This window comes from Onychostruthus taczanowskii, unplaced genomic scaffold (assembly GCF_017590055.1).
Source record: "Onychostruthus taczanowskii isolate IOZ18803 unplaced genomic scaffold, ASM1759005v1 scaffold211, whole genome shotgun sequence".
Classification (NCBI taxonomy): Eukaryota; Metazoa; Chordata; class Aves; order Passeriformes; family Passeridae; genus Onychostruthus; species Onychostruthus taczanowskii.
In genome coordinates, this window is record NW_024499363.1 from 197,712 (window position 1) to 223,876 (window position 26,165).

Genomic DNA, 26,165 nt, shown 5'->3' on the forward strand with positions numbered 1-26,165 from the left:
CACAGAATTTTCTATATGGTCAATTTTTGTCACACTTTTCCTTATGTAGATAACTCCCTGTCACTGCTTTCCATGGAGATAAGGTGTATCTTTTAGACATCAATCAGACATCTTAGTAAATGTACCACATGTCCATATTAAAGAAAAAGAAGCCCTGGACAAGTTGACCCACTTGTCCCAGTCCTGTAAACAACACAAAAGGATCATTAGAAGCTACTCTGAAGGTTACTGTAAACATCCAGATTGGTCCTGGAGAGGCACATGGGAACAAAATGGTTTGGAGAAAGGAACAACAAGCCACCCGAACCTCCCACAAAGGTACACACCCAAGCATTTTTGTGTCCCTGAAGACCTTTTGAAAAAGAAATAAAAAATAGCTTTAAACTTACTCATTTACTCATCTGCTGAAGAGCTCTTGGCACTTGCCCCATCTCCCTTTTCTGGCTAGTGTGATTTCCCAGGCCCTGCTCCACAGCTGGACCCAAGCCAGTTCAGGACAATGAGCTACCACTGGCCCTGCAAGAGCTATAGGAGATCATTTTTATCAAGCCTTGCTGCCCAGGGGAGTTAGTACCTGAATGTGTAAACACCTTTGAAGAGATATTGAAAGCTCATCATTCAGGAGAAGAGTGACCTCCTTAGAAAGACGGAAGCAAGGCCAAGCAAACATGTAAAAAAAAAATGGGTCACAAAAACTTTTCTCTCTTACCTACACCAAATTACCAGTGTAACTTAAACATCCCAGAGGTCTTTCATTTAGAGATGCAATGGAGAAGGAAGACAGATCTGCTTGAAGTGGACTTGGCTGGAAAGACCTGGGTATTGAAAAAGGAGTCCCTCTTTCTGCAGCTGCCTATGTCAGTGGTAAAAAGCTGACTGCGGTAAAGTTCTTCCTGAGAGTCCCATTCCTACTTTTCACAATTCCTGGACATCATTTGCTTTGCTTGCCAGGAGCTGTCTGAACTCTGAGACTTGATGATATTCCTTCAGTCACATTTTGTTTGCCTTAGACATTCTTCCCTGAAAATATGCAGGAACTGAACCTGAAGCAGGAAAGAAGCATGTACCACTCTCCTGTCATCCAAAAAACACACCAAGCCTGAAGAGGAGGCAAAGAAGAGACAAACGTATCATGAATTAAACAGAGAAAATATGAGTCAGAGTAAGTGAGAAAGAGCTGCTCCTGGAACAGTATGGCAGTGTCCAGGCAAGTTCCTTTCTCTAGCTCATCAGATCCAGCATCTGATCTACACCCATGCTCTGCTGATGATTCCTTGCAAGAGGTTTTGCAATTAAAACTCAGCACTTAGGTAATCTCTGCTGGTTCTGTTCAGTCCTCCAGCAAAATCAATAACCTTATACAATTTTTGCTTTTGTCCCTGTTTATTTTCTGGCAAGACCTGAAAGTGAAACAATTTCCTTTCAAATCATCTCCCTCCCAAAAGGAGGTCTGTAAAAAATTGGCAAGGAATTGCAAGAGACCAAATTCCCCCTAATCAGAGAATCATGATTTTTTAAACAAAAAGTATAGCCCGTACAAATAGGGGAAACTCCTGAAATCAGCTTTCTCCGCACCTAAAAAAGAGATGGGAGGGTAAAACAAACCGACCAAGTACTGAGCATTATTTACACTGCTTGGGGGTAGGAAAACAAAAGAAGAAAACATAGGCAGGAAGAAGAAAAAGACAAATAGGAGGAGAAAATTTCCTCTCTTTTCATCCAGCTATATTTGGCACTGCAGGAGTGGCAGAAATGGGAAAGGTGCAGTATTTCTGTTAAGTCATGACTGGAGTACAGGCCCTTCCCATTACTAACTGCTTTGTTATGAACACTTATCCAGCATATAAAAAGGTTTAAAAAAAGCGCAAAAACTGAAAACTCTCATGTAAACTAGGTATCTGTGATCTCATGGCTGTACACACTGTTCCTGGACCTGCTGCCTACTCTCTAGGTCTCCCCATTCTGCTGGCAAGGAAAAGACAGAAGGACACAGCAGCAGCACCAAGATGGGCATGTCCTCAAGCCCCCTGCAAGAGTCAGCTTTTTATGTCTGTCTCCATAGCTGAAAATGTCCTTTCCACTGGCTTCCAGTGCCCACTGCCAAAAGGACACACAACTCTTGCCAGCTCCTGGGAAGGCAGAAATGCCAAAGAGAGAAACAAGTAAGTGAAAGACACCAAAGCACGAATATCTGAGAGCAGGGTTAGAATTGTATCTGCACCCATCCTTCCATGCCACATTAGAACCGTGCCCACAGAGCCCACAGAGCAGCACAGCCCGGGCCCAGGGAGCACAGCTGTATCCATCAAACCTACAGCTTTGTATCAAGGTGCTACTGAGGGTCTGGTTACACAGCACATCTTTCATGGCCTGATCCTCTGCATCAGCCACAATCCCAGCGCTAGCGCAATCTAGATCTGCAAAGCCACATCTTCATTTTAAACCAGTTTATATTCATATATTCTACGAAATAGAAGGGGGCCATGTCCACAGAGCAACATCCATTCTGCCAAGATGAATTCTAGCCACAAAGCTGCTCCCTACACCAAGCCTGTCTCATCAGCCACATCCCCAGTACCAGAAGAGTTTGTATCCACAGCCAAGACTTTGTATTAAAAAGATTTAGAAATTATTTACCAATCCAGATCTCTCCAAGCACATCACATGTTGCCCAGAGCAATGAAAATCCAAAATATGTGTCCATGGGGGAGGGGGAAGAAAAGGTTTTTATGTGTCAATCACTTTGAGATTTTCCTCATTTAAAAAAATAATTAAATGTCAGGAATGGAAGGTGTGTCTGCTTGGAAATATGGGGAGCTGGAGAGAAGAATCCCTGTAATTGCATTCCTTGCCACCCCTCTCTTTGTTCAGCAATGATGAGAACTTCACAGAAAGCATCAGTTGTTTGTTTCTCCCTCTTCCTCATCAAAGGACTGCACCCCGGAGGAGGTGACATCTGAGACTTTGCGGCTCAGTGCAGCATGCTCCATCTCCTCTCGAGGAGACAAAGATTCCAGGTCCCGGCACACCGCATCATCCTCCTCTGGAGAGGGCTTCTTGTTTAGGAGAGGAGCCTTCTCCAGCCTTGGGTTCCCTTCATCCTCAATGTGGTCCTCCATGTATGTGCTGGACTCAGCTCCACCCCCACCCTGAGCAGTCTGCAGGGGCCACACGTGGACCAGCCCCGTGCTCTGGATGAAGTTCTGCTCCTGCCGCTGTTGCTGCAGCTGCTGCTGCTGGAGAAAGCTGCTCTGAAGCAAAATGCTTTCCTGAAGGTTTGTCTGGGACTCATCGAAATTCTGGCCTAGGTAGGAGCCAGTTGCTGGGGAGGCGATGAGGGACTGGTCACTGGCCTCCCAGGCGTCGGAGGAACCTAAGCAGTACATGCCCTGCGAGACGTAGGAGTGAGGCCAGCTGTCATACTGCGTCTGGGCCATGTGCTCTGCAGGCAAAGGAGGCAAACAACACAGTTAGACACTCTCCCTAGGCCAGGCTGGCTCATCCAGGTAGCCTGTGTGCCTGAGCATGGCACTGTACTGCACAGGGTGGGTGAATCCTTTAGAGCCAAGGAGGGCAAGAGGAAACAGTTCTGGGCAATTGGCAGGTGATCTTGATGCCCACAACTGACTGCAAGAGCTGGTAGCTTTCCACAGTTGTGCTCCAAAAAAGCAAAAGGAACTGGTCTTTGAAAACTCTCTGCTAAGATTAGATACCTTGGAGACAGCTCCACAAACAGGGATGACTCTAGCAGATCTGACTGGGGCTATAGAATAAAACAGGGTAGAGCAAAAGAGAGCAACATGACAACCAGAGCAGGAAGCGGGTGTCTTAAGATTAGCAAGAAGCACTAGAGCTCACCTTGGCTCTCCATCAGCTCCTGATAGTTCTCAGAGTAGTTGCCTGCTGGGTTGTCCTGATTTGAGTTTACACTCACATCCTCACCATCCATGGAGGACCAAGCCATGAGAGTTGCTTCAGAAATAGCAAATTGCTCCATCACCCCTGTGCCAAAGGAGACAGGGAAGGGAAGCAAAGATGCATTAAAGTCTCCACTTCTCACCACCATCCTTTACCCCACCTTTTGGTCACACTGTCCCACTCGGGTCCTATCTAAGCAATACCCATCACCCGCAACTGGCCTTTAGCCTCTCCACTTTGCATTCCACCGGCAATATCCCAACCATCAAAGCCTCTCTCTACTTCAGCCACCTGAACCACCCACAGCCTTTCTTCCTGAGTGCATTTCTCAAGCTTCTGCATTTTGGAATCTCTCAGGGATTCGGCTCTGGGGGCACCCCACCCAATCCAACCCAGATGCCAGACAGAAGGCAAGGCCACCTGCGAGGAAGCGGGCCTCCTTCTCGCCGTCGCTGAGGTCCGAGTAGGCGTCGGCGTCCTTGCGCGCGGTCTCGTGCGTGTGCTGCTGCTGCTGGCTGTGCGCCTTGCCCCAGCCCTGCCACTCAATCATGTGAGCCACGCGGCCCTGGCCCATCGCCGTCGGCTTCGTCACGTGGTCCTTCATGCTGCGAGATATCCCTAAGGGGCCAGACGTTGGGAAACAAGGGAGGGCTATTACACAGCTCCGGCTCTTTCGGCCGTGCTTTTTACCTCTCTTAGAAGTGGAGCTTCTCCCCTGCTTTCCTGACAGGATGCGTCACTAGGGCTGGGTGTCTCCCACCTTTCACTGCATCTCTCTCCAGGGGAGTTTCTCCATCTTTCCTTGGAAAAACTCTCAGAAGGGGGAAAAAAGGGGGACCCCAAATATGAAAGACCATTTCCTTCCTTGCCTAGAATCCATTTAGGATACAGCTGGGCATGAAGGATGAAGCCTGGAAGTGAACAAACTAAGAAACAGAAAATGGGGTTAAACCCAAGACTTGAGGGGAAGCAATTGAAGATGTCTGAGCAGGGGTGCACAGTGAGAAGCCAACAGGAGTAAGACAAATCTGTTCTTTCAAAGGGCAACAAGTGTGAGATTTCTGTATTTAGAACCATGGTGGTGGACACTCCTCTAAGGCCATGAAAAGGCGAAAGCCAGAAAGGAGCAGTTGTGAGAGTGACAGAGAGATATGGGAAGAGGCACAAAGGCCTGTGGAGAGAAGCTGCCGAGGATAAAGTCAAATTTTGAGGACCTCACCAGAGAAAGATGATTTAGCCAAAGCCCCAATCCCATAAGCATTGGAGTTGCGTTTCAGCTTGGGAAGGATGGAGGTCGTATCTTCCATGGAGAGCTGAAAAGAGAGAGAATATGAAGAAATGATATACAGGAAGGAGAAAAGGAAGTGAATTGTAGTGAGAAAACAGTAGGTAGTTGGAAGATGAGGAGCAGAAGCAAGCAGTAAGAACAAAAGAAGGAAAGGAAAATTAGAGGCAATTTTACCAGGACTGGATATTGCACAGCAGTGGGACTGACTTAGGCAATGCCAGAGGGAGAGGCAGAAAGAGGCTGTGAGAAGCCTCCTGGTGGCAGCCACCAGTCCTCCAAAGACATGCTGCACCATTCCCAACTCTTTGTTAGAGATGCAAGACATGGCTGATGGACAGTTCAGGGATCTTGCAGTGGGAAGCTATCAGTGCAATAGGCAAGCCACAGTAATGTATCATATATATGCATCATACTGCCAAAGTTTTGGTCCTTTGGGGTTTTTTTTCTTCTTATATAGTCTTAATAAAATCATCATGACTATATCAGTGATGGTTCAAGCACCTACATCTGTAAAGAAATTTGGTCTACAGCTCTACAGCTCTGCTTAATTTTTTTGACTGTCATTTTTATGTTTATCCTCAGTCCCTGAATAACAAGGACAGGGCACTATTGGGACAGGCAGCCGTCACAAACATCATCACAAAAATAATCTCTCAAGATGAATTCATCAGACTTCTTCAGAGATGTCAGACATTGCACATGAGGCTTAACTTCCACAAGGGCTAAATAAACATTGCTTCTGCTCTTCATTTCAACCTCTCTGAAGATCAAGGCCAGAATGTTTCAAACACAAGGATACTCAAAAGTAGTGACTATAACATTGGAAATTTTAAATCCTGACTCAAAACAAGCACTTGGTCATAGGCGCAGACCTCACAAAAAGTGAGTGGAGCAGTAATTGTGCAGTGAAATAACTGGAGGCAAGGAAGGCATTGTGAAGATCTCACACTGTGTATAATTCCAGTCAGTTGCCAAAATTTGAGAGGTGAGATTTTCTGGAAACTGAGTGTAAATGCAGCAGCTAAGGCATCCTGTAACTGTGGAGGCAGGAACGTGACGTGTGTAACGTGAGATGAAGAAATCAGAAAGCAGAGGAAGAAAAGTAAAAAGCGAGAGCACAGCCCTTGTTCCATGAAGCATTTCCTTTGGTGATGAAGCTTGTTGGAGAAAGCCCATCTATGAGCCCCCACTGCTCATTCCTGCCTGGGTGCTCCTGCTCAGTATCCACCCACTCGTTCCAGGACAGCCTGGGGGCTGTGCTGTGAGCTGTCTCATGGAACCCCCCAAAAAAAGAAAGTAAATTGCAGAGGGTTCCTACTACTGCAAGGTTGAAGAGCTGTGACATGAAGGCAGGAATGAATGGGAAGGGAAGGAAATTCATGATCCAGCTTCGGTACCAAAGAAGATCTATGGAATTACACTGGGTAAGAGCTGCCTCATGAAAGAGGTCCATGGATTCTGTATGGGTTGGAAAATGGGAAACTGCAAGTAAGGAAACTGTCTTCTACTTTCTTTAAGGAAACACGACCTTGTGTACTTTGCTTTCTCACAGGTGCAGTGAGAAAAAAAAAAAAAGACTAATTTCTTCTAGACAGTTGCTGCATGCACCATTATTTTCCAACACAATTTGTTTCTGTAATTGATCCTAGGCAAAAGATCCCAAGCCATAAGTGCCCCAACGGAAGAGGTGAGAATCAGTTAAAAATTATATTCAATGTGCCACGTGCTGTCAAATCACAGTAAAGAAGAAAGCTACAGGTATTTTAAAAGTTTTGAAAGAATCTAGAATTTGAAAACACTTATACAACTCAAAATGGAGTTGCTATTCCTGTCCTTCCAACTGTACAAAACTATAAAGTTAACTTATGGGAAAATATTTTATAAACACACTTTAAAAAAGTCTAGTAGAACAAATATGCATTATTCCTTTTTCAGGATGCTGTTTCTGCATTAGTGAAAAAGAAAAAAATTTTTTTTTTCACGGCACAGGTATTAAGAGCAAAAGGAACACGTGCAATTAAAATGTTTCCTTGTTTCTCATCTGCTTTTCAACTGAAGTTAACTGGTACTCACCATCTACCCTAGGAGACATAAAGAATTCTGTTACTTCTGTGTGCAACTGAAAATGAGGGAGACATTTCTCCCAAACTTCTCCCTAGAGAAGATCAAATGATGCCCTAATCAAGGACTATGATTTTTTTTAAATATGCTGGACAGACACCTTTTTATGTAGCAGTGCCCAGAAATCTCAAAAACAGAACATATGAAATGGCACACATTTGTCCCCAGAAGTATGAAAGCAATTCAACAGCCACCTACAGAACAAAATACCTGCCAGACAGCAAAAGACTCAGAAGCAAACAAAAATCTATCACCATCCTCTGAATCAGAGACAACTCCCAGAATTTCAGTGGCACTAAGGACTTTCAGCCATGTTCCCATTCTGGCCTCCACTGTATCCAATGTCAGACAAATCCAGGTCTTCCTATGACTAGAAATTTGAAAAGTGACACAGTGCATACTCACATTGATACCATCCCAGGAGAAATCCGTCCGTGTTTGCTAAAGAAAACAGAGAAAGGCACCACATCAGTGTAACAAACAACTTGCAAGCAGCCAAGCAACTCCAGCAGTTTGTCACAACCAACAGGCACTACTTTATCTGGCGTGTTCTAAAAACTTGTGTCTTTCAAGATGGCTTCATTCCCTGCTGGTGAATATGGTGCCTGTAAGCATCACGGTGTTTAAAGGTGAAATAGTGAACGGAGTGACACAGTAGGAAAGAGAAAAGCACCTTTTCACAAGGCTCTCCTCCACAGCGTGGGTTGCACCACTTTGAGGCTAACACAAGGAGGAGCTACACCACCTTTGTATTTTGAGTGTCCTACAGCAAGCTACTCCATTCTGCTGAAATTATTTTTTCCCCGCAGTGTTTTGGTTTGTCCATTCTGACTCACTCGCCCCTTGTGAGCCAGAAGCATTTCCCACATCAGCCACCACAGCACCAACTCAGAGAGTGTTTCCTTCAGCTGGGAGGACTCATCTCAACATCCTGGGTTTGGGGATGGAGACACTCAGGAAAATTTAGATGACTCATGTTACACCTATGGTATCCATTCACATAAATCAAAATGTTCACTGAGGTGTGGTTTATGCTTGTTGACTTTTAGATCTGCTTTGATTTGACTGAATTCTCCATACAAGATTGGGCCAAACAATTTCCTGCCAGGACTCCATGGAACTCCAAGTGTCTTGAAGTTGCTTCCAAACCAGCAAGGTACACAAACAAAATAAAAATACTATACATATGTACATCTATTAACATTTTTCAAGGTTTTGCAAACTGTATGTTATTTGCTAAGCTTATTTGTGAACACTATTTGTGATTCTTCAAATATTATGCATTTAAAATAGAATTTATCTTTCTATTAATCATCATTGCATAATCTGAACCTTACAAAGCTGAAAATTCAGGTATGTAAGAATGCAGAAGCTGCAGTAATTCAATGAACCAGCCCTTAAAACACTGCATGGTAAGTCAATTGTCTGTGAGTTACTAGTGAATGCATCTCTAAAATCCAAAATGCAGACAAATGTGTTTCTTCAAAAGATTTCATGGCTATGCTGCAGAAGCTGGGACAGACACAGTGCTGGACTTTCCAATGTGAATCCCTAATTCAAGGAATGCAGACCTACAGCCTTGTCAGAACTGTCACTGTTTTCCTCATGTGCTCCACTCCCATCATGACTGGTTAAAAAACATTTCCATTTGCAAACTCTTACTCACTAGGGATCTTTTGAAGGGAGTGACTCAATTCTGCTCAGAGCAAGCCAAACTACCCAGGTATGATCCTCAGGAGCTCACTGGCATTCTGCCCCTCTCACAGATGATGCCTCAGTGATGCACAACACCCATTTCTCAACTCAGAATTCAAACTTTCTCATCCCCTTGCCTAATTGGCTCTGCGCCAGGCACTCACCTCAGTGGAAGGTCGATGGAAGCTGCTGCCATGCAGTGAACTCGTGCTGTCCATATTGATTTGGTCCACATCTTTCAGTCCCTTCCAGTCTACTGCAATCACCTCGTTTCCTGTGGGAACACATCTGGTCAGGCTTCTGAATGCCACCACAATTTGTTCTATCAGTGTTAAGCCAACTCAACTAAACAAGCAGGAGAATCATTGAGTTTAAGGCCACAACAGACTTAAATCAGATACTCCATTTGTAATCAGACCACCCGTACCTCTTCAGCTATTACATTTCTCACAGCTTTCTCCATATGAAACACAAGAAAACTTGTGTTTTTCTCAAGCATGATGTATGCTTGGCTAAAGCACAGATTCATCCAGTCATGATGTGTGACTGGGAAAGAACCAATTCCTTCAATATCCCCTCTCAATATTAAACCATCATCCCTTAAAAAGGCATTTCACTGTTATGGCTTGAATTGGTTGGACATCAGCTTAGAGTTGCTGGAGCCTTCGCCACCCTCAGCAAGATAAAAGACCTTCTGAATACCTGCCATTACATTTCACATTTTAAATATCAATTATCAATAAAATTTTATTAAGATTAAAAATTTAAATACTATTAAATTTTAAAAGTGAAACTAAATGCGAAGGAGCACATGTAGGTAGACAGGCAGGTAACCAGGAGTGCTCTGTGCAGTCAGCAATTTACTCTGTCTTCAGCCTGTGTGCCATCCTCAAACTCTGCTTGAAGTTATATGCTCCCATGTCATGGAGGAACCAATGTACTGTCTTTAAACCTGAGCCTCCTAGAATCTGTCAAGAAATGTAGCTGTCAAAATGATCATCTATTCCTGGGACCAATTCAGCAAGGTCTAGTCTGGTTGGATTTAATGTGAATGGTTCTACTTTCATGATCTTCTAACTTTTTTTTTTACTCTTTATAGCAAATTTCTTCTTCACAGACATATGCAAGGCCCCTTGCCCATTCTAGCAGCTCTGGCACATTTATAGAGTGCTCATCACTGCACTTCCCCAGTACAAATCTCCCGACAGGTGAGAGATGCTGCACTCCACCCCACACAGGCCTGCAGGAGCCATGGAGGCACTTCAGGGTGGGGAAACCTGAGGCATTCATCAGCTAGAATTCAAAATGCAAAAAACCCCTGATTTTGTCTCCTAAAAAGGCTAAACATGGCAATATGAAAAACAGCAGAAAGACAACGCTGTTTGCTTATTGTGGTGTCCACCATACCGTCACATCTCAAACTTCTGCTGTGCAGGAAGGTCCGTTTCTGAGAGAGCTAAGGGATATTTTTTCCTTCACATCCAAAGTACATTTCTGCTCATCAGAACCAAGTGCTTTAACAGCATCCTCCATATGCTTCTAATTAGGCTGAGTAAAGCTGCTGCTCTCTGAGTTGCAGTTCCTCAAAAGAACTCAAAAGAAAAAGGATTCCTGTACTGTGTGTTACAAAGGTGAGCACAGAGGTCAGACACAGCCAGATCTCTGGAGAAGACAGGACATGGCTATGACAAGCATGACCAAAACCACCTTTCAGGGCTGTGAGCCTCTTAACTGGTTTTCCTGACAAGCACATCCATGTACTGGGCCTCAGTGAGCTCTTGATGACTGCACTGCCACGGACTGGACTGGCAACCTTGAGTCCAGCAAAGCAAGAGAGGGAGGTCTGGGGATTTCTGAACTCAAGCAAGAGGAGCAAGGCTTAATGGGCCGCTTGTGAGTTGCCTGTTGCCATCACGACTGGGAACCTCTTATATCTGGGGTCCAAGTAAACCTCCTAGAGCTGGAAGTCTCTCTTATGGCAAAGGGAAGTTCCAGGCAGAGCTGTGAAAGCCCAGCTGACAGACCCACGCACCACCTGGGTGTAAGGTCTGGCTTAGAATGGAACACATTTGTTCTGAGGCCCCCTGAACAGGGAAGGAGTAAAGGGAAGAGGGAGGGAGTGCTGCCAGGAAGTGCAAATCTAGAGAGGAAGGAGTGGAGGGATGGACTGTGATCAGGGTGGACTGAGGGTCCAACAGAGGTCAGTGGGAGGATGAAACCGGTGCAAAGAGCACAGCAGGAGCCTGCCCCTGCACACTGGGATCCAGCTGCCTTATCCTGTCTGTGCTCCTTCCCTCCACCTGCAACCCCGAACACTGGAAGGGGAGAGCTGGGGCATTCCTGCCACAGAGCTGAATAAGACAGGGATGCTGGAGAAGCAGGAGAGACGTCACCTCTCCTGAGCAGAAGGCAGCTGTACAGAACCCTTCAGTGCAGGTAACAGTGTCACTGTTTTATCTCCGTTTACCCGAGGTCTTTCCTGTCCTGTCAGCTCTTCCTGAGCACAGTGCTGTGGCGCTTGTGTAAGTCTGGAGCCACCCTGGCACACACTGCAAGCAGGCTGCAGCACCATTCTGGGCATGCACTGCAAAGGCACCTCCACCCCAGCCAAAGACAGGGGAGCCTCTTGCTCAGCACAGGTCACTTGACAGCCCCAAAGTTCAGCAAATGACTTTGCTCTCAATGCTGCAAGCCCACTGATGGTTTTCTTGAAGTGTTGGAATGCGGAAAATATTCATGGAACGGCACAATGGTTTGGGTTGGGAGGAACCTTAAAAATCATCTAGTTTCACCCAGCTGCCACAGACAAGGACGCCTTCCATTAGACCAGGTTGCTCAAAACCCCATCCAACCTGGCCTTGAACACTCCCAGGGATGGGACAGCTCTACTGGGCAACCTGTGCCAGTGCCTCACCACCCTCACAGTAAAGAATTTCTTCTTATTATTGAATTTAAACCAACCCTCTTCCATTCTGAAGCCACTTCCCCTGGCACCATCCCTCCATGCCCTTGTAAAATGTCCCTCTCCAGCATTCAGGCCCCCTTTAGGCCATAGAAGGTGCTGTAAGGTCTCCCAGGAGCTTTGTCTTGTCCAGTATTAGTACTATTCTGCCAGATGGTAGCATCAAATGGTTGAAGAACATCAAACAATTATTTGTCTCAAAGTCCACACCTGTTCTCATAGCAGAACTGAAGACCTACAGAATTTATTTACTACTGTTTCTCTCCCATTGAAACAGCTCATCAACCTAGTTCAGAGAAAAAGAATGAGTAATAGGTGATTCTGCATGCTCTATAGAGACTGAATAATTTTTGAAAATAAATGTCTAAACAGTTTCACAGGTACTAAGAGAGAAATATATTGAGAGAAAATAACTCTTTAACATCTGTTACATGGCTTTAAATGCAGTCGTATCTGCTGAAAAGTTACAGCATCACGCACTGGTTGAAAAGAAAATGCCTAACTGATGTTGGGCCTGGGGCAACATTACTTTCTCTTATTGAAAGTTGGATAAAGGTTAGTGGGTTTGTTTGGGGTTTTTTTTGTCTCCTGCTAGAAATAGCAAGAGCAACATTAACCCATGTTAGATCAAGACACGAAAAAACAAGTTCTGGTCTGACAGACAGAAGGAAAGAAACATGGAAAATCAGGAAAAAAAGTAAGGAGAGTGAAGTGGGAAAGCAGAAACTGAAAGCAGTACTTTGTAAATTAGTATTCTTTTTATCCAGTCTCTTGTCAACCTCTTTCTCCCCACAATTAGTGCAGAGTTTTTTTCTTTTCTAATGCTATGTTTCTTCTCCAGTATAATTTCTCTTATCCATCTCCCATTCCAGCTTCTGCTAGTCATCATGACTATTCCATTTGTAATTCTATGATCAATCACCTCTTACAGAATAGTATTTGCTCTTTCCATATAGAGCTGATAAGAATTTTAAAATGAGTGGGTCGTAAAGCTGATTTTAAAGTGGAATTTTTACAAACATGCTATCATTCTCCTTCAGATGTTCTGAAATGAGATGATGAAAGTTGAAAGATAACGGGGTTTCTGACCTTGTCATTGTTTCTGTATAGAAAGGATATAGAGGGGATTCATTTCCATTGAACTTTTAAAAGTTGTCTTCGTTTTATTTAAAAACTTGTTATTTGGTTTGGGGTTTTTTGACATCACAGATTTCATCCCTGCTTTGGAAGACTCAGTAGATGGCTGAAGAAAAAGCAGGAAGCTGATTACATGAAGCAGAGAAGGAACATGAAAGCTGTCAAAATACATTAAGCCACATTATTTCAGATCATGGCTGCTTTGTATTTTTTAACACAAATTAAATAAAAACAAAGTCTGCAAAAACACTCGTAAGAAAAAGATGTCTCCATTACAACTGATGTAACATTCCAACTCAAGTCATTTAAGCCTTTGGGGGAAAATATCATCCATCTTTCTCTTACAGTATTGTTAAGGTAAAAATCAAAATTTATTTTTAAGTCAAGCCTTTCTAAATAATAAAGACAAAAAACATTTAAAGAGGAAAAAAAATGTGGGGGAAAGAAAATATCCTTTTCCCCATCTCTTGCTTTATTCTGGGTTTTTTGAGCATCATAACTTTGGGCTCTCAGGAACCAGGGAATATGTGTAGTAAGCATTCCCAAGCAAAGTGAACATTTGATGAACGCACTGGAAAAAATACAAAAATCACCTGGATGACTGCACCTCACCTTGCTGATCTATTACTACTACATTTTACTATTTCTGTGGCACGTTTTGCCACATACCTTAATTTACCATGAAGACGCTGAGTTTCTTACTTGGCCATAATTTCAGTTTCTTTGCATTCTATGATCATAAGAAATTCACCTTGTTTTGAATGACTCAAAACTTAATCTAAACAAGCCCATTCTCCTTGGGTTTCCTCTTGACATTTTCTCAATTGCTGTTTCCACTGTGCATTAATTGATTCTATATTTGGTACCTGTGCCTGCATTTTGTTCATTTACCAAGGTCCATGCTTGAATCAGGCTTCTGCATCTATGACTTTAATCTGCATCTACAGCCTTTAATAATCTGTTGTGTTGTAACTTCTGTGTTGGATGTTAAACAGCATCTCCAACTTGTCTCCTCTATTTTATGCCACACCAAATAGATTAACAGAGTTTGAGAGTCTTAAATTTTCTTCTTCCCTTCCGAACATCATGCTGGTGAAGATCTACACCATATACCAAATAAGTATTATTGTGTTATTTGCTTTCTGATGTGTCATGCCAATTAATACAAGAAACATTTTAATTAAGCAATGACTTTCCAGCACTGCTATTATCCCCTGTTAGCACACTTTCTTCTGTTTCTCAAATGTTACTTTCCAGCACAGAGTAGAAACCTTGTCATTTGATATTGGTAGCCAGCGGTAATGTTGGTAAAGATGAATATTTAGAGTAAATGGTTCAATTATTCCTTTCCATTCCCTCTTTTTTCCCCCTGAACAACTAAGAAAACAACAAATGTAATTGCAGTAATTATGTTCAGTCTTTAAATTGTTCTGTCCCTGACACCAATTTTCATGATACTCGTGGGAGTGTGTATCTTTGTCAAGCACAACATCATCGTGTCTTGTCAAATGTGGTTGAAATTAAAGCAGTTGAAGCTACTGGGAAGGACTGACAGATGGGTGGCTAGAATAACCATAGAAACCTTCTCTCTCCCTGCCTGCTTTACACTGAGCCAATCAAAGCTATTCAAAAGGTCATCAAGGAAACTAATAAACCTCTGTCACCGGAGCTGTCCCTGAGGTGAACCTCTGAAGGAAGCACTCAAATTCTCTCAGGTAAAGCTGAGAAATCCACCAACCCAAGTTATTCACCAAACTCTGCAGGAATTCTAGCTTGTACTGCATAAGGAAGCATAAAAATTAGTTATCTGCTGCTGGCACCTACCAACAGGGTCATTTGTGGAAGAGAAACAGAAAAAACCCCTGGTTTTGTGGAGGAGACAGAGCTGAACAGTTTGGTGCTCATCAAGGCAGAGAAATGTCTTCCACAAAAGAGATGTCTTTTAAATTTCTGATAAAAAAATGGAAACACCCACAGCTCTGACATGTCTGTAAGATCAGGAATCAGATGGGCAGTTCTCAGGATCTTTGCTTTCAATTTGGATAATCTGAGTACTTTTCCAGACCATTCTACCTCTCCCTGCAGGCAGGTCCCCTTTCAGAGCTGTTTAGGAGATAGAATTAATGAACAAAGCCCTAACACCTACATTTTTCTTCTCGACTGGAAGCACTGTCAAACCAATACGAAAGGCTACCACGTATCTTCAAGTACAAGATGAGCAGAGAGCCTAATGCTAGACACAAGCAGCTCTGCTCTGAGAAGCCATCATGTCATGTGGGCTAAGGAGGCACTGCAAAACTAAACACATCCAATTAACACAAACTCAAAAAAACCCCGAACCTCAGAGCACCGTCTCATTTGCAGAACAAGTCTCAGCCAGCGTGAACAGCAGCGATGGGTTTATCCTCATTCTTCACTGCTTCTCTGAAGTGCAGGGAATGTGTCCCCAGGGCCCTCACTCAGCACAGTAAGTAGGAAAACGTCGATATGAACCAAGGTAGCAGCCCCTTCTGGCTGGCCTGCAGCCAGCCTCACAGAACTAATATGCAGCAGGCAATTGCATACGTTGCTCTCCATAGGTGTTTAAATTTTAATCCCTCTGTAGCCAGCACGTAACGTGGGCACTGCCCTGGAGCACAGGAATACTATCAGAATTGCCATCTTCGTGCTGTAGATTCATCCTTAGCAGTGGGGAAGAAGAAGCAGCCCCAGTGCTCCTCAAGGGTCAACCAGCAGATCACAACACACCTTTCTCACCTCAGGGATGCTCCTGGTCCCTCTTTGTGGAATGGACAAAACCAGAGCCTGCTCCAAAAACAGCACATGGGGGCAGTGGCAGCCTGCGAGTTTCAGGCTCCATCCTCCTTACCTGCCCTGCCTCAGCTGTGGGGTGTCACCCTGGCAGCCCCAGAGTTCACAACCAGGTGGCTACACCCTTCTCCACCACAGCCATCACACACTTGGTCACAGTCCTCACAAAGCATCGGCTTTTGGGACAGCAGCAGTGGTCAGAGCCAGACAGGAAGCACTGTGGCTGCCACCTGCTGACTCCCTGTCACCACTCTCCCCAAAAAACAAAGTGTATTTCAGCCTTTTCTCGGCCTTTTCCTCATCTTTAGTCACTACATTTCCCTCCACATACAATAAAGAATGAAGATTCGCTTTAGCCCTCCTTTGGCTGCTTATGCATTTACAGAAACATTTTTATTGCCTTTTATGGCAGCGGTCAGACTAAATTCTGGTTGGTCTTTGGCCTTTTTAATTTTCTCTCTGCAAAAACTTCACAACATCTTTGTAGTCTTCCTGAATGACCTGCCTCTTCTTCCAAAGGTGAAACACTCTATTTCCTGAGTTTCCAGGAAATAGTTTTCCAGACTAAGCTCTCTGTTCAGCCAGGCTGGTCTTTTGCCCTACCAGCTCATTTTTAAGCACATGGGGATGGCCCATCCTAAGTCAAGTAATTCCACAATTGAATTCTGTGTTACATGAAGAAGTGCTGACTTTTATTTGCTTTAAACTTGCCACTTGCTAGTTTTGTTTGATGTTTAGACTCTGTTTTAAAATTGATAATTAAAGAGTCTTCCTTCATCATTTTCCCCATGCTGTTCCTATCCCAGAGAAAATTAATGATTTTTTAGATATCTGTCATATCCTTAACCATCTCATTTCCATACTTGAGAAATCCCTATTTAAATGGCTCCTTTCATATCAGCCACACAATACCTTTGATTGTCTTTCTTACCGTTTTCTGAATCTTTTCCAGTTTGATTATGGCCTTTCTGAAATGGGAATGGACCATCAGGGTCAATGCATTATAAAATATCAAAACAAGGGGAACCATATGGATACATGCACAGTATAATGCAATTTCTCATTTTATTCTCTTATTCTTTTCCTAATTGCTAACACTTGATTGGCATTTTTAGTGGTACTAAACATTAAGCCACACATATAACCACAAGGTCTCGTTCCTGTGTGGCAACAGTAAACTCAGAGCCTCCATCACTGCAAATGTAACTCTAGAATTGCTTCGCCTGTGTGCATCATTTTACATTCATCCACATCAAATTTCACCCATAATTTATGTCATTTGATATTGTGAAATCAAATGACCTAGTAATTTGATATTGTGAAATCCTTTCTCAAATCACTCCATGCAGTTTTCTGTCTGCTCCCCCAAATGATTACTTCATTGTCATAGTTTGTTACCTCATTATGTAGCCCTTCCCTTTTTTCGTGTCATTTACAGATATGCACATATCTGAAAAAAATATTCATCTCATTTATGGACATGCACAAATCTGAAAAAAATATTCCTGTGAAAAACTGACACTTCGTGCTAATCCTTGTTTCCTATCTTCACCCAGCTACTTAAGGAACCCCTCTGATTCAACAGCAGATTTATGTCTTTTAACAGCCTGGGGTGAGTGACCTTTACAAATGTGCTTTGCAAATCCAAGTGGACTATTGCCACTGGACCTCCTTTGTCAATATTGCTTGCTGACTCCTTCTAAGACTTATAAGTCGTGATATCCACTAACAACAGTAGGGTTAACTCTTTCTCGGTACATCTTATATCTCCATGCATGCACTAATTCTGTTCTTCAGAGTAATGTTTATTAGCTTGCCTCCTGGGCACATCTTGTTTACTAGCTTGTAGTTCTCCAGCTCTCAAAATCATGTGAAAAACTGGCATCACATCATCTACCTTCCAATCTTCTTGTACCAAAGCAACTGGAAAGCATTACAGATAACAATCTGCAGTTCAGCTCCTTCAGCCTCAAACTTCTCCAGAAGTCTCACATGAATATCATCTGACCACTTTTCTGTCTACCTGCTCTACAGCCTCGCCGAAGCTTTGATCTGAAGCTGATGTGATGCATCTCAAACAAGAAAAGGTTCCACAGGATAAAATTCCACAACCTCTTCCACAATGAACAGATACAAAATTGGTGGGTTTTTGAGGCTGGGGGTGGAGGGTGATGATGTCTCTACGGTCTCTCTCTCTGAGTCACCTGAAGCCTCTTCAGTAGTAACACCATGCACTAAGTCCTCCTAATCATTGCAAAAGGCAAGTTATTTGCTTTTTACAGGCTTTTTGAATAGCTCCTGAAGTAAACATTTAATCTGCAGCCTGCTGAGATTCCTGCCTCCACCGCCTCTTTGATCCTCCTGTGGCTGTCACAGCTTTCTGTCACCATCCCAGCCAGTGAACGTAGATGGCCAGTAGTATAAACCCTAAAACTCTTTTTCCTACGTGGAATGTCAATCCGTATGCTCACCATTTGGGTCACCAAACTAAAGTTTTCTCCAGCGCGCTTTAGAAATTTTGAACTGAAACTTTCCCCGCGAGCCATGTCTGATCAGCATCTGCAAATACAACCCCATTTGTTTCAGGATATAAAAATTATGTTTCATTTAAAAGTCTGGTATACTCCTGGACCTGGGAATGTGTAGCTTAAACTCACAGAGAAACATCCTGATCATCTAGTCTGACCTTCTTAAAATAAGAGAGGCTAAATGTATTCCCTTTATTAATTATACTTTCTGTTGCTGTGCTTGAACGAGAGCATTTTTTAAAATCTTGATTTTCTTGTGTGACAGAGGGCTCAGTACAACTCTCAGTAAATTACGCCAATAGTTCAGTATTTTTACTGTTTGATTTTTGCCTCATTTCCAATCTGAATGTATCTGCCATCCTTCCCTCACATCTTAACAGTTTTCTACTACGCTGAAGAGTCAGATGACTTCTAGGTCGTTTTTTTCTTCAATCAAACACTTAAGGACTGTCATCAAGTCACTTCTGTAAGTTTTTATTCATGGCTGTATGTTTATTTTCTTGTCATACTTCAGTTTTGCAGTATTTCTCAAAGTGATAATAATAGAATTAGACAGACTAGATGAAAATTTTTTTTTTTTTTTTCACAAGTGTCAAATGCAGAGAAAATATGCTTTTCTCTCCTCCTATTCAATATTCAAGATCAAAGAAACACATCAGCTTCCTTGGCTGCAGCATCTCAGTAGTAGCTGTTGACCTACTGATTACCAGTTCCAATACCTAAAAGCTTATTTAGTGTGACTGCTTTTCAACACAGAGTTCTGGTCCCACAAATACTATTCACACTCTGCCACTAGATATTTAGATTAACTCATATTTGGTTAGATTGAAACACATACTGCCTGTCAGTATTTAAAATTAATCAAACTGTTCCCTATCAGTGATTTATGCCTTCCATTTGTTATTTTAATTTTAGCAGTTCTTCTAGTCATTGCAAATTCTATCAAGTTTATCAGTGTTTTAGATCTCCCTCAGGATTTTAAGCATTATGTAAAAATCACACGGTACTTGGCAAAATTAGAGCCACAGGTTTTTCAACAATGATTTTTTTCCTTGTTACTATTTTGCTATCTACTGAATTTAGACGCACTTAGAATGTACTGTACTCATATATTAATTAACTAAGAATCATGTGGTTCTAAGCTTACTGCTAGCTTATCAGAGGTTGCATCTTTTACCAATCTCATATTTTACCTCCATTACCACGACTACAGGTAAAGTACTTCTATCAGAGAAGTACTTGGCTGCAGGGAGTCTCATAAAGTCATGAAATTAAGTTAGCTTGACAGGCTCTGCTTTGTGTGAGCCCATTCTCACTGATATATTGGCCTTCTAATATTTTATTGGAAATTTTAACAAATTGATAAAATTATATACATAGGTCATCTCACAAAACCTTTAGAGTTGTGCTAACACCCCAGCTTTTCACTTGACACCTTCTTCACCATTTCAAGACCTTATAAAACAAAGCTTTGACTTTTTATCAGCACTTAAAACTTATGAGTGTGAATTACCTTGAATAGGTTGTTTTAAGTATCAGTCCAAAATCATGGTTGTTTGCTGTTGGAGAGCACAACCTTATCAAATGAGCTGAAAACAATTTTTCCTACTTCCCCCAAGAAAGCAGGCCTAAAACATTTATTGATTAGCTCACTTCTGCTTCAATACACATCAGTCTATAGAATTAAGACTCCCAGCTCTATCATGCCGATGAATTCATTACTTCCATTTTTCCATCAGCTCCTTGGTAATTTCTCATCATAATTCTTGCAATATTACTGTCCATAGGAGTTCACAAAATGAGTATGCTCTTCCTCAGTTCCGCTCCTCAAATCACATCTGTTGCATTGTGCTCACACAGAAGTCTTACAGCAATCAGCACCATGCCAAAGACTGTTTTCTGCTACTAGTGACTCTTTCTGACACACACTTACCTTGCACACATTTTTTATAGGACTGTTTCCCTACAAAGCCAGGCTTATGCAATCATGCTTTTTGCTAGACTCTCCCCACCACAACTTTGAAACACCCACCTGCATTTCAGAAACCCTGATGAGAGAGGGAGGTCTCAGAGATCACTGTTCGTACACCCTTCAGGACAACTGGCTGCTAGGTCTGGCAGATGGTCTCTGCTCAGAATCTTACTGGCAGAAACAAGTTCTCATCCCTGAGCTCTCTACTTGAGCTTCTAAAAGTGATCAGATTGAGAACTGCTCGAAAGAGGAAAAGCCGGACTGGGAAGAAATACAAGTAGTGAAGTGAGACCAACCAGAAGGCAATCTGATCTGGAAGGTGTCCCTTCGTCCCTCTGTTCTGTCTGTCTCTATCCCCAGTAAGGGAGGAACAAGTTACCCAGATGCCCCTTTTCATCCATTCCCACTCTTTTACTCACGTCACCTACGGTTTCTACACTGTAGAAGGCTCTGTGCGCCTTCCCCTTCCACCTGTGTGCATGCAACTAAATTAAATTATTCCTACTTTCATGACTCAGTTTCCTTCTTCATCACCATCTATCTCCTTCCTGAGGCTTCTCCTCTCTTCATTCTTTTCACTGACTCACTCAGATGATGAAGGTGAAGGAGGTAGGAGCTGGACACCTTGATACATACTTGGTACGTGTGAGGTATGCATGCTGAGTGGATGTCTCACTTTTTCACGCTCCAAGTGTGTAGACCACACTTGCCATTCCAGATCTCACTTCACACACCTACAGACCTTTGCGGGGGAGGGGATAAGTAAGGAGAAAAATGCAGGGGATGCTCACTGCTTGCTCCAGCTGCTTTACCCCTCTCCTGTCAGCCTCCTATCCTGCTCCCACTCTGCTGAATCTAAAGTGGCTGGATTGGGAGTGGGTGGTCTTTGGCTCCATCTCTCCTGCTGTGGGTGCTATGAGCCACTCATTTACACTTAGCATAGATCATCCAGTGGAAAAGCAACAGATGAAGTACATATTCCTGCCTCTGACAGGACACTGACCATTCCTTGTGAAGGGGAGCCCAGAAAGCCAGGTACCTGGCTTTGGCAGATCACATCTGACCCAGAGGCTGAACAATTAATTAACAATGAAGAGCGCTGCCTTTTCCAGCCGGCACGGTCAGTGGCTGATGCTCTGTGCACCAGCCTAGCTGTCACCTGGGCTGTTTCTTGCAAAACTGCCCGACCAAAAACACACAGAGAGGGCTGCAGCTGACAGCTGGGGTTATCATGGTGAGGAATTCTGTGACACATGGCACTCCCAGTAGTTAAAGGGGAGTGGTGATGGGGGCAACATGTACTGATGACGTGGAAGACCTGGGGACCTCTGGCAGAGCAAGACTAAAGCAGTGACTCCAACCTGACTCAGAGAGGCAACTACTCCAGGGTTTAGACCCTAAGCACAGGATCACAGGATGACTGGGTTGGAAGGTGCCTCCTGAGGTGAAAACTCCAGTTCAAAAGCAGAGTCAGCTATGATGTTAGACCAGATTACTCATGGCTTTATCCAGTCTGGCCCTGAAAACCTCCAAGAATGGATATGGAACAACCTCTCTGGGAAACCCGTTACAGTGCTTGACACTTCTCACAGTCAAAAAGTTCTTCCTGACCCTCAGTGTGAGCAACTCTACTTTCTCTTCTCTCACATTGCAGAAGTACTATTAGTTTGTACTGTCTTGGAATATTTTCCCACCATTTTACATCACATTCACAAAACATGTTTGCTGCAGGCTTTTGTGCAAAAACGTGAGAGAAATCAGTAGAAAAAAAGAGACAGCAATCTTGAGCTTAAGAGGCTTGAATTTTCTACTAATTTAATCCATCCAAGGAACTAAGAGAAACCCTGCCACACTAATCAGAACAGCCAGTGTCAGGAGATGTCTAAGCTGTAGTCAAAGGTACACTTGCAATGCATTCAGACACCTATGCAGACCTGAAACCCTAAACTTGGCTCACTCAGTTACTGACAACAACCAAGCTGATCTTTGGCATTTAGCTGGTTGGCACTCAAATATCTACAAGTTCCTAGATGGATTTTACAGCCTTAATTGTCCAGCAACCTCAGTGAAAATTCTCCTGTACATTCCTGAAACTGAGACCCAGCTACGATGAGAGCTGCTAGGCAGCTCACTAGGAACTATGATGGGATATCACCAGTACACAGACATGACCTGCAGCCATTACCAGAGGAAGAAGCCAGCTCCACTTCTCATTGAGTAATTGTTATCATGCCATTTTACACAAAGCACACGTATGACATTGAGATGTGACCGTGGAGAAGGTGGCTGGATATCAGGTTAGCCTTTTAAGATCACTTTTCAGCTTTTCCCATACCTTAGGAAATCATAATGTGATCATTGCCATTGCCATTCATAGAGTATACTCTATGACTCTATTTCAAATTATCACATATGGAGCTTCTCTGTTATGACCCTCTCAATTACTTTTCCCCAGGGAGAAATAACCAGAAAACTCATATTTAGGAAAGAAAATGTAAAGTTGCACATCACTAAACATGTGCAAACTATGACATCTAACTAGATCATAGTAAAACATCCCTGCGGGAGATGAAGAAATCATGTGGCTTGCTTAAAATTGGAATGGAAAAAGGCCCGGAGCAAGCTCAGGGCACAATCCTGCACTGGCCCTTGTATGGTGAATAAACTAAATGTGACTGATTATGAGCTTTCTATCACTAATTAAAACCTCTTGAATTCTGAGTTCAAAATCTGCTCCATGTAAATTTCGAGGTAAAACCAATACAAGCATAGCTTGTACATACGCTCCCTTCTCTAGGACCTACCTGGTCTTGGAAGGCAATACAAAGCCTGTATACTGAACTAATTCTGCAAAAATCTAACCAGATACACTTGGAAGAGAGAACACAAAGCTCTGCTCATGCTAGGATGTTAGTTTCCAACCACATCCTAGAGCTCAGACCTAGTACTTCAAAGCATTGATTTCCAGCTCGAAGAAAATATGTCTGAAGAATCCTCTCAATAACTCCAGGAAGGCTGGAGCCAAAAAATCTAGGCTGCCAAGTAAGAATTGTTCTGAACAAAATTCCTTAGGTGGAGTAGTCCAACTAAAACTCAAGAATTCCACCTTCACTAAATCCAGCCTCTAGGACTGACGGGAGAATAAGCCTCTTCTAAAGCAAAGCAGTGTAAAAGTTTCACACGAAGCAGGCATCAGACAGTATTACTACATTCATATCTGACTCCCACAGAGACCACAATCATAGCTGTGCAATCCCCCCCAGCACACGCCTGCGTAACACCAGGGCAAGAAAAACTCCTCAGTTAACTGTATAAATAGGTCCCTAAAGTCCACTGAGCTATCACCATCAAGAATGAACGTGTATCACACTAAGCAAAAATTGCTATCATATGAGAAGTCAAACATCTGTACCATTAAGGTGTTGTGATAAGGCACGAAATGATGACACAGACACTGCTGCTCTCGAGGGGAACAAAAAAGAAGAAGCTTTATTTTCTGACTCCAACATTTATAGTTTTCTAAAGGTGACAGTGGATTGGAGGGTGACAGTGCTACCTCTCCAATGCCACTGGACAGACCAAGGGTCCATCAATTCTCTCCACCTCCATGAAAGAATGCAAAACATAGGTTATTTACAGAACTGTGTGTGAGAAAGTTTGTTGAAAGAATGCAAACATCAGAAGGCTTAACAAAGTCTTACAAAATCAGGGCAACATTAAGGTCTGTACTGAAGGACTGCAATTTGCAAAGTGAATTTTCAGCTCTCATTATCCCATCGACATAGCAGAGATGCTATTTTCTGTTTTCATCTATGCCCACACAACTGTATGGCATTTATAAATATATATACAAACATATGAGAATGATACTTGCAACAGCTCAGTTATACCAGGGGTTTTTTTGTAACATAGACTCCAAGTCACAGATCATAACAACGCTGCCACGCACAGGAACAAACACCTGTAGTTTGTACGACAGCTTAACCACATTTTGCAGTGGAGAGTGGATGTTACTGAATGCATGTTTGTTCTTTATTTCAACAGCACTGTGGGAAGAGAGACCAAGAATTAACGCTGCCAGTTCAGACACACATCGATAAAAGGTGTATCAATAATTACCCAGCTAACAGAACAATAATGTCCTCGGCAGTGTGGAGGATAGGGGCAAGACAGGAGATGGAAGCAATACATGTCTGATATGCTATAAGAGACACTGATCCACGTGAGCTTGGAGAATCTCAAGGGAAATATTTCAGTGATCTTTGCCATGTAGACATGTAAGAGATTTCTCTAGGTCATAAGGACATTTGAGACCACTGAGAGACATAGGCTAGATACAGGAATTAATTCCTGAAGTAGAAACTGGATTCTGTAGTTTAAAGTTTGCTGCTGCAGGAGTAGATGGTTCCCTGCAAGCGCTGACAAAGGGCTTTCCTACTGAGACAAGAAGTGTCACAGCACGAGGCTTTGACATAAATGCTCAGATTTACTCTGGGGTGACACAGTCCCTCCATCTGGGATGGTGGTGCAATTCTGATGTCCTCAGAGGTCTCCTTTTCCCACAGATGCCCGCGTGCTCCTGGGAGAGACAGAGCGGACGGCTTGGGAGCGAGATGTACTGCCAAATGAACTCTGTTTTGCTCTCAGAGATTCTTTTGGCATATTGAATTATATATCCCCATGTAACTGATAGAGCTGTACCTGTGGTTTGCACAGAAAAAAAAAAAAATCCTGAAGGCAAGAACGTGTGGCCAGAATGCTGTGTTTACCTGTAGATACCTCTGCTTAAAGATCAAGGACCTCTTGGTATCTGCATGTGTATAGGAGGGGAGAGGTGGGTTACACAGCCTGAAGGCTTGGGATCTTTTGCTTAAAAATGTGCATGCTGTGGCCCAGCGGAAGGATGCGGTCCCTCCCCGTGTCCCCTCGCAATAGCTCTGCGAGAGGGAAGGGATTCAGTTTTGTTTGCTCTTCTCCATTGAAGTCTACGCAGGGGGAAGGGGGAGACAAGAAGACGTGCGGATCATGCAACGTTATGTATCCTCGGATAACAATAAGCCCTTACCGAGCAAAGGAGACCGCCGCCGGCCGCCAGATCCCGCTTCGGGAGGCACGGCACGGCACGGCACGCCCCGCACCCACCCCCTTCTCCGGAGGCGCCGCACTGACCCACATGTTCGGCGACCTTTCGTCACGGGTGACACGGACACACGACCCCCGGCCCCGGGCACGTCCCGCCGCCGCGCTGCCAGCACCTAGGCCAGCGGCTCGGCGCAGCCCCGCCACGCCACGGGAGACCGAGGTGGGGAAGGGTCGCACGCAGCGAATGGCGCGGCACGGGCAGCCGGGAGCGGGGCTGCGAGGGGCGGCCCGCCGCCCGCCCTGCCGGGGGCTGCCGTGCGGGTACCGGGGCGGGGGCCGCGGCTGCCCGAGCATCCTCCGGCGCCGTCCCCGCCAACGCCTTACCCACGGTGCGGGATCCGATGCAGCCCATCACTCCGGCGGAGCTCCGGGGAGAGGCGGCAGCCTCAGCAGCGAGTAGGCGGAGAAGGCGGGGAGCGGCGGAGCTCGGAAAGGAGCCGGTCCCTTCAGCGGGAAACGCCGGGGTGGCCCAGCGGGGACCGGCGTGGGGTCATGCTCAGGTGGGAGCGCGGGGTGCCCCCGCCGGGGCGAGGCGGGGAGCCCGCGGGCCAGGCTGGCATCTGCCCCCGCCGCGGCTCCGCGCTCTGCGCC

The 26,165-nt window shown here is 44.0% G+C and overlaps 1 protein-coding gene across 1 annotated transcript; it reads right to left on the reverse strand.

Annotated features, from left to right (window-relative positions):
* Window positions 1–2,589: 2,589 nt before the first annotated feature.
* FAM131B (family with sequence similarity 131 member B) lies at window positions 2,590–26,165 on the reverse strand. The gene is given in 10 exon segments (XM_041404535.1): window positions 2,590–3,442; window positions 3,859–4,002; window positions 4,339–4,536; window positions 5,138–5,231; window positions 5,402–5,492; window positions 6,326–6,349; window positions 7,314–7,357; window positions 7,733–7,768; window positions 9,187–9,296; window positions 25,899–26,165. Coding segments are annotated over 10 exon segments (1,314 nt in total). The 5' UTR covers window positions 25,927–26,165; the 3' UTR covers window positions 2,590–2,897.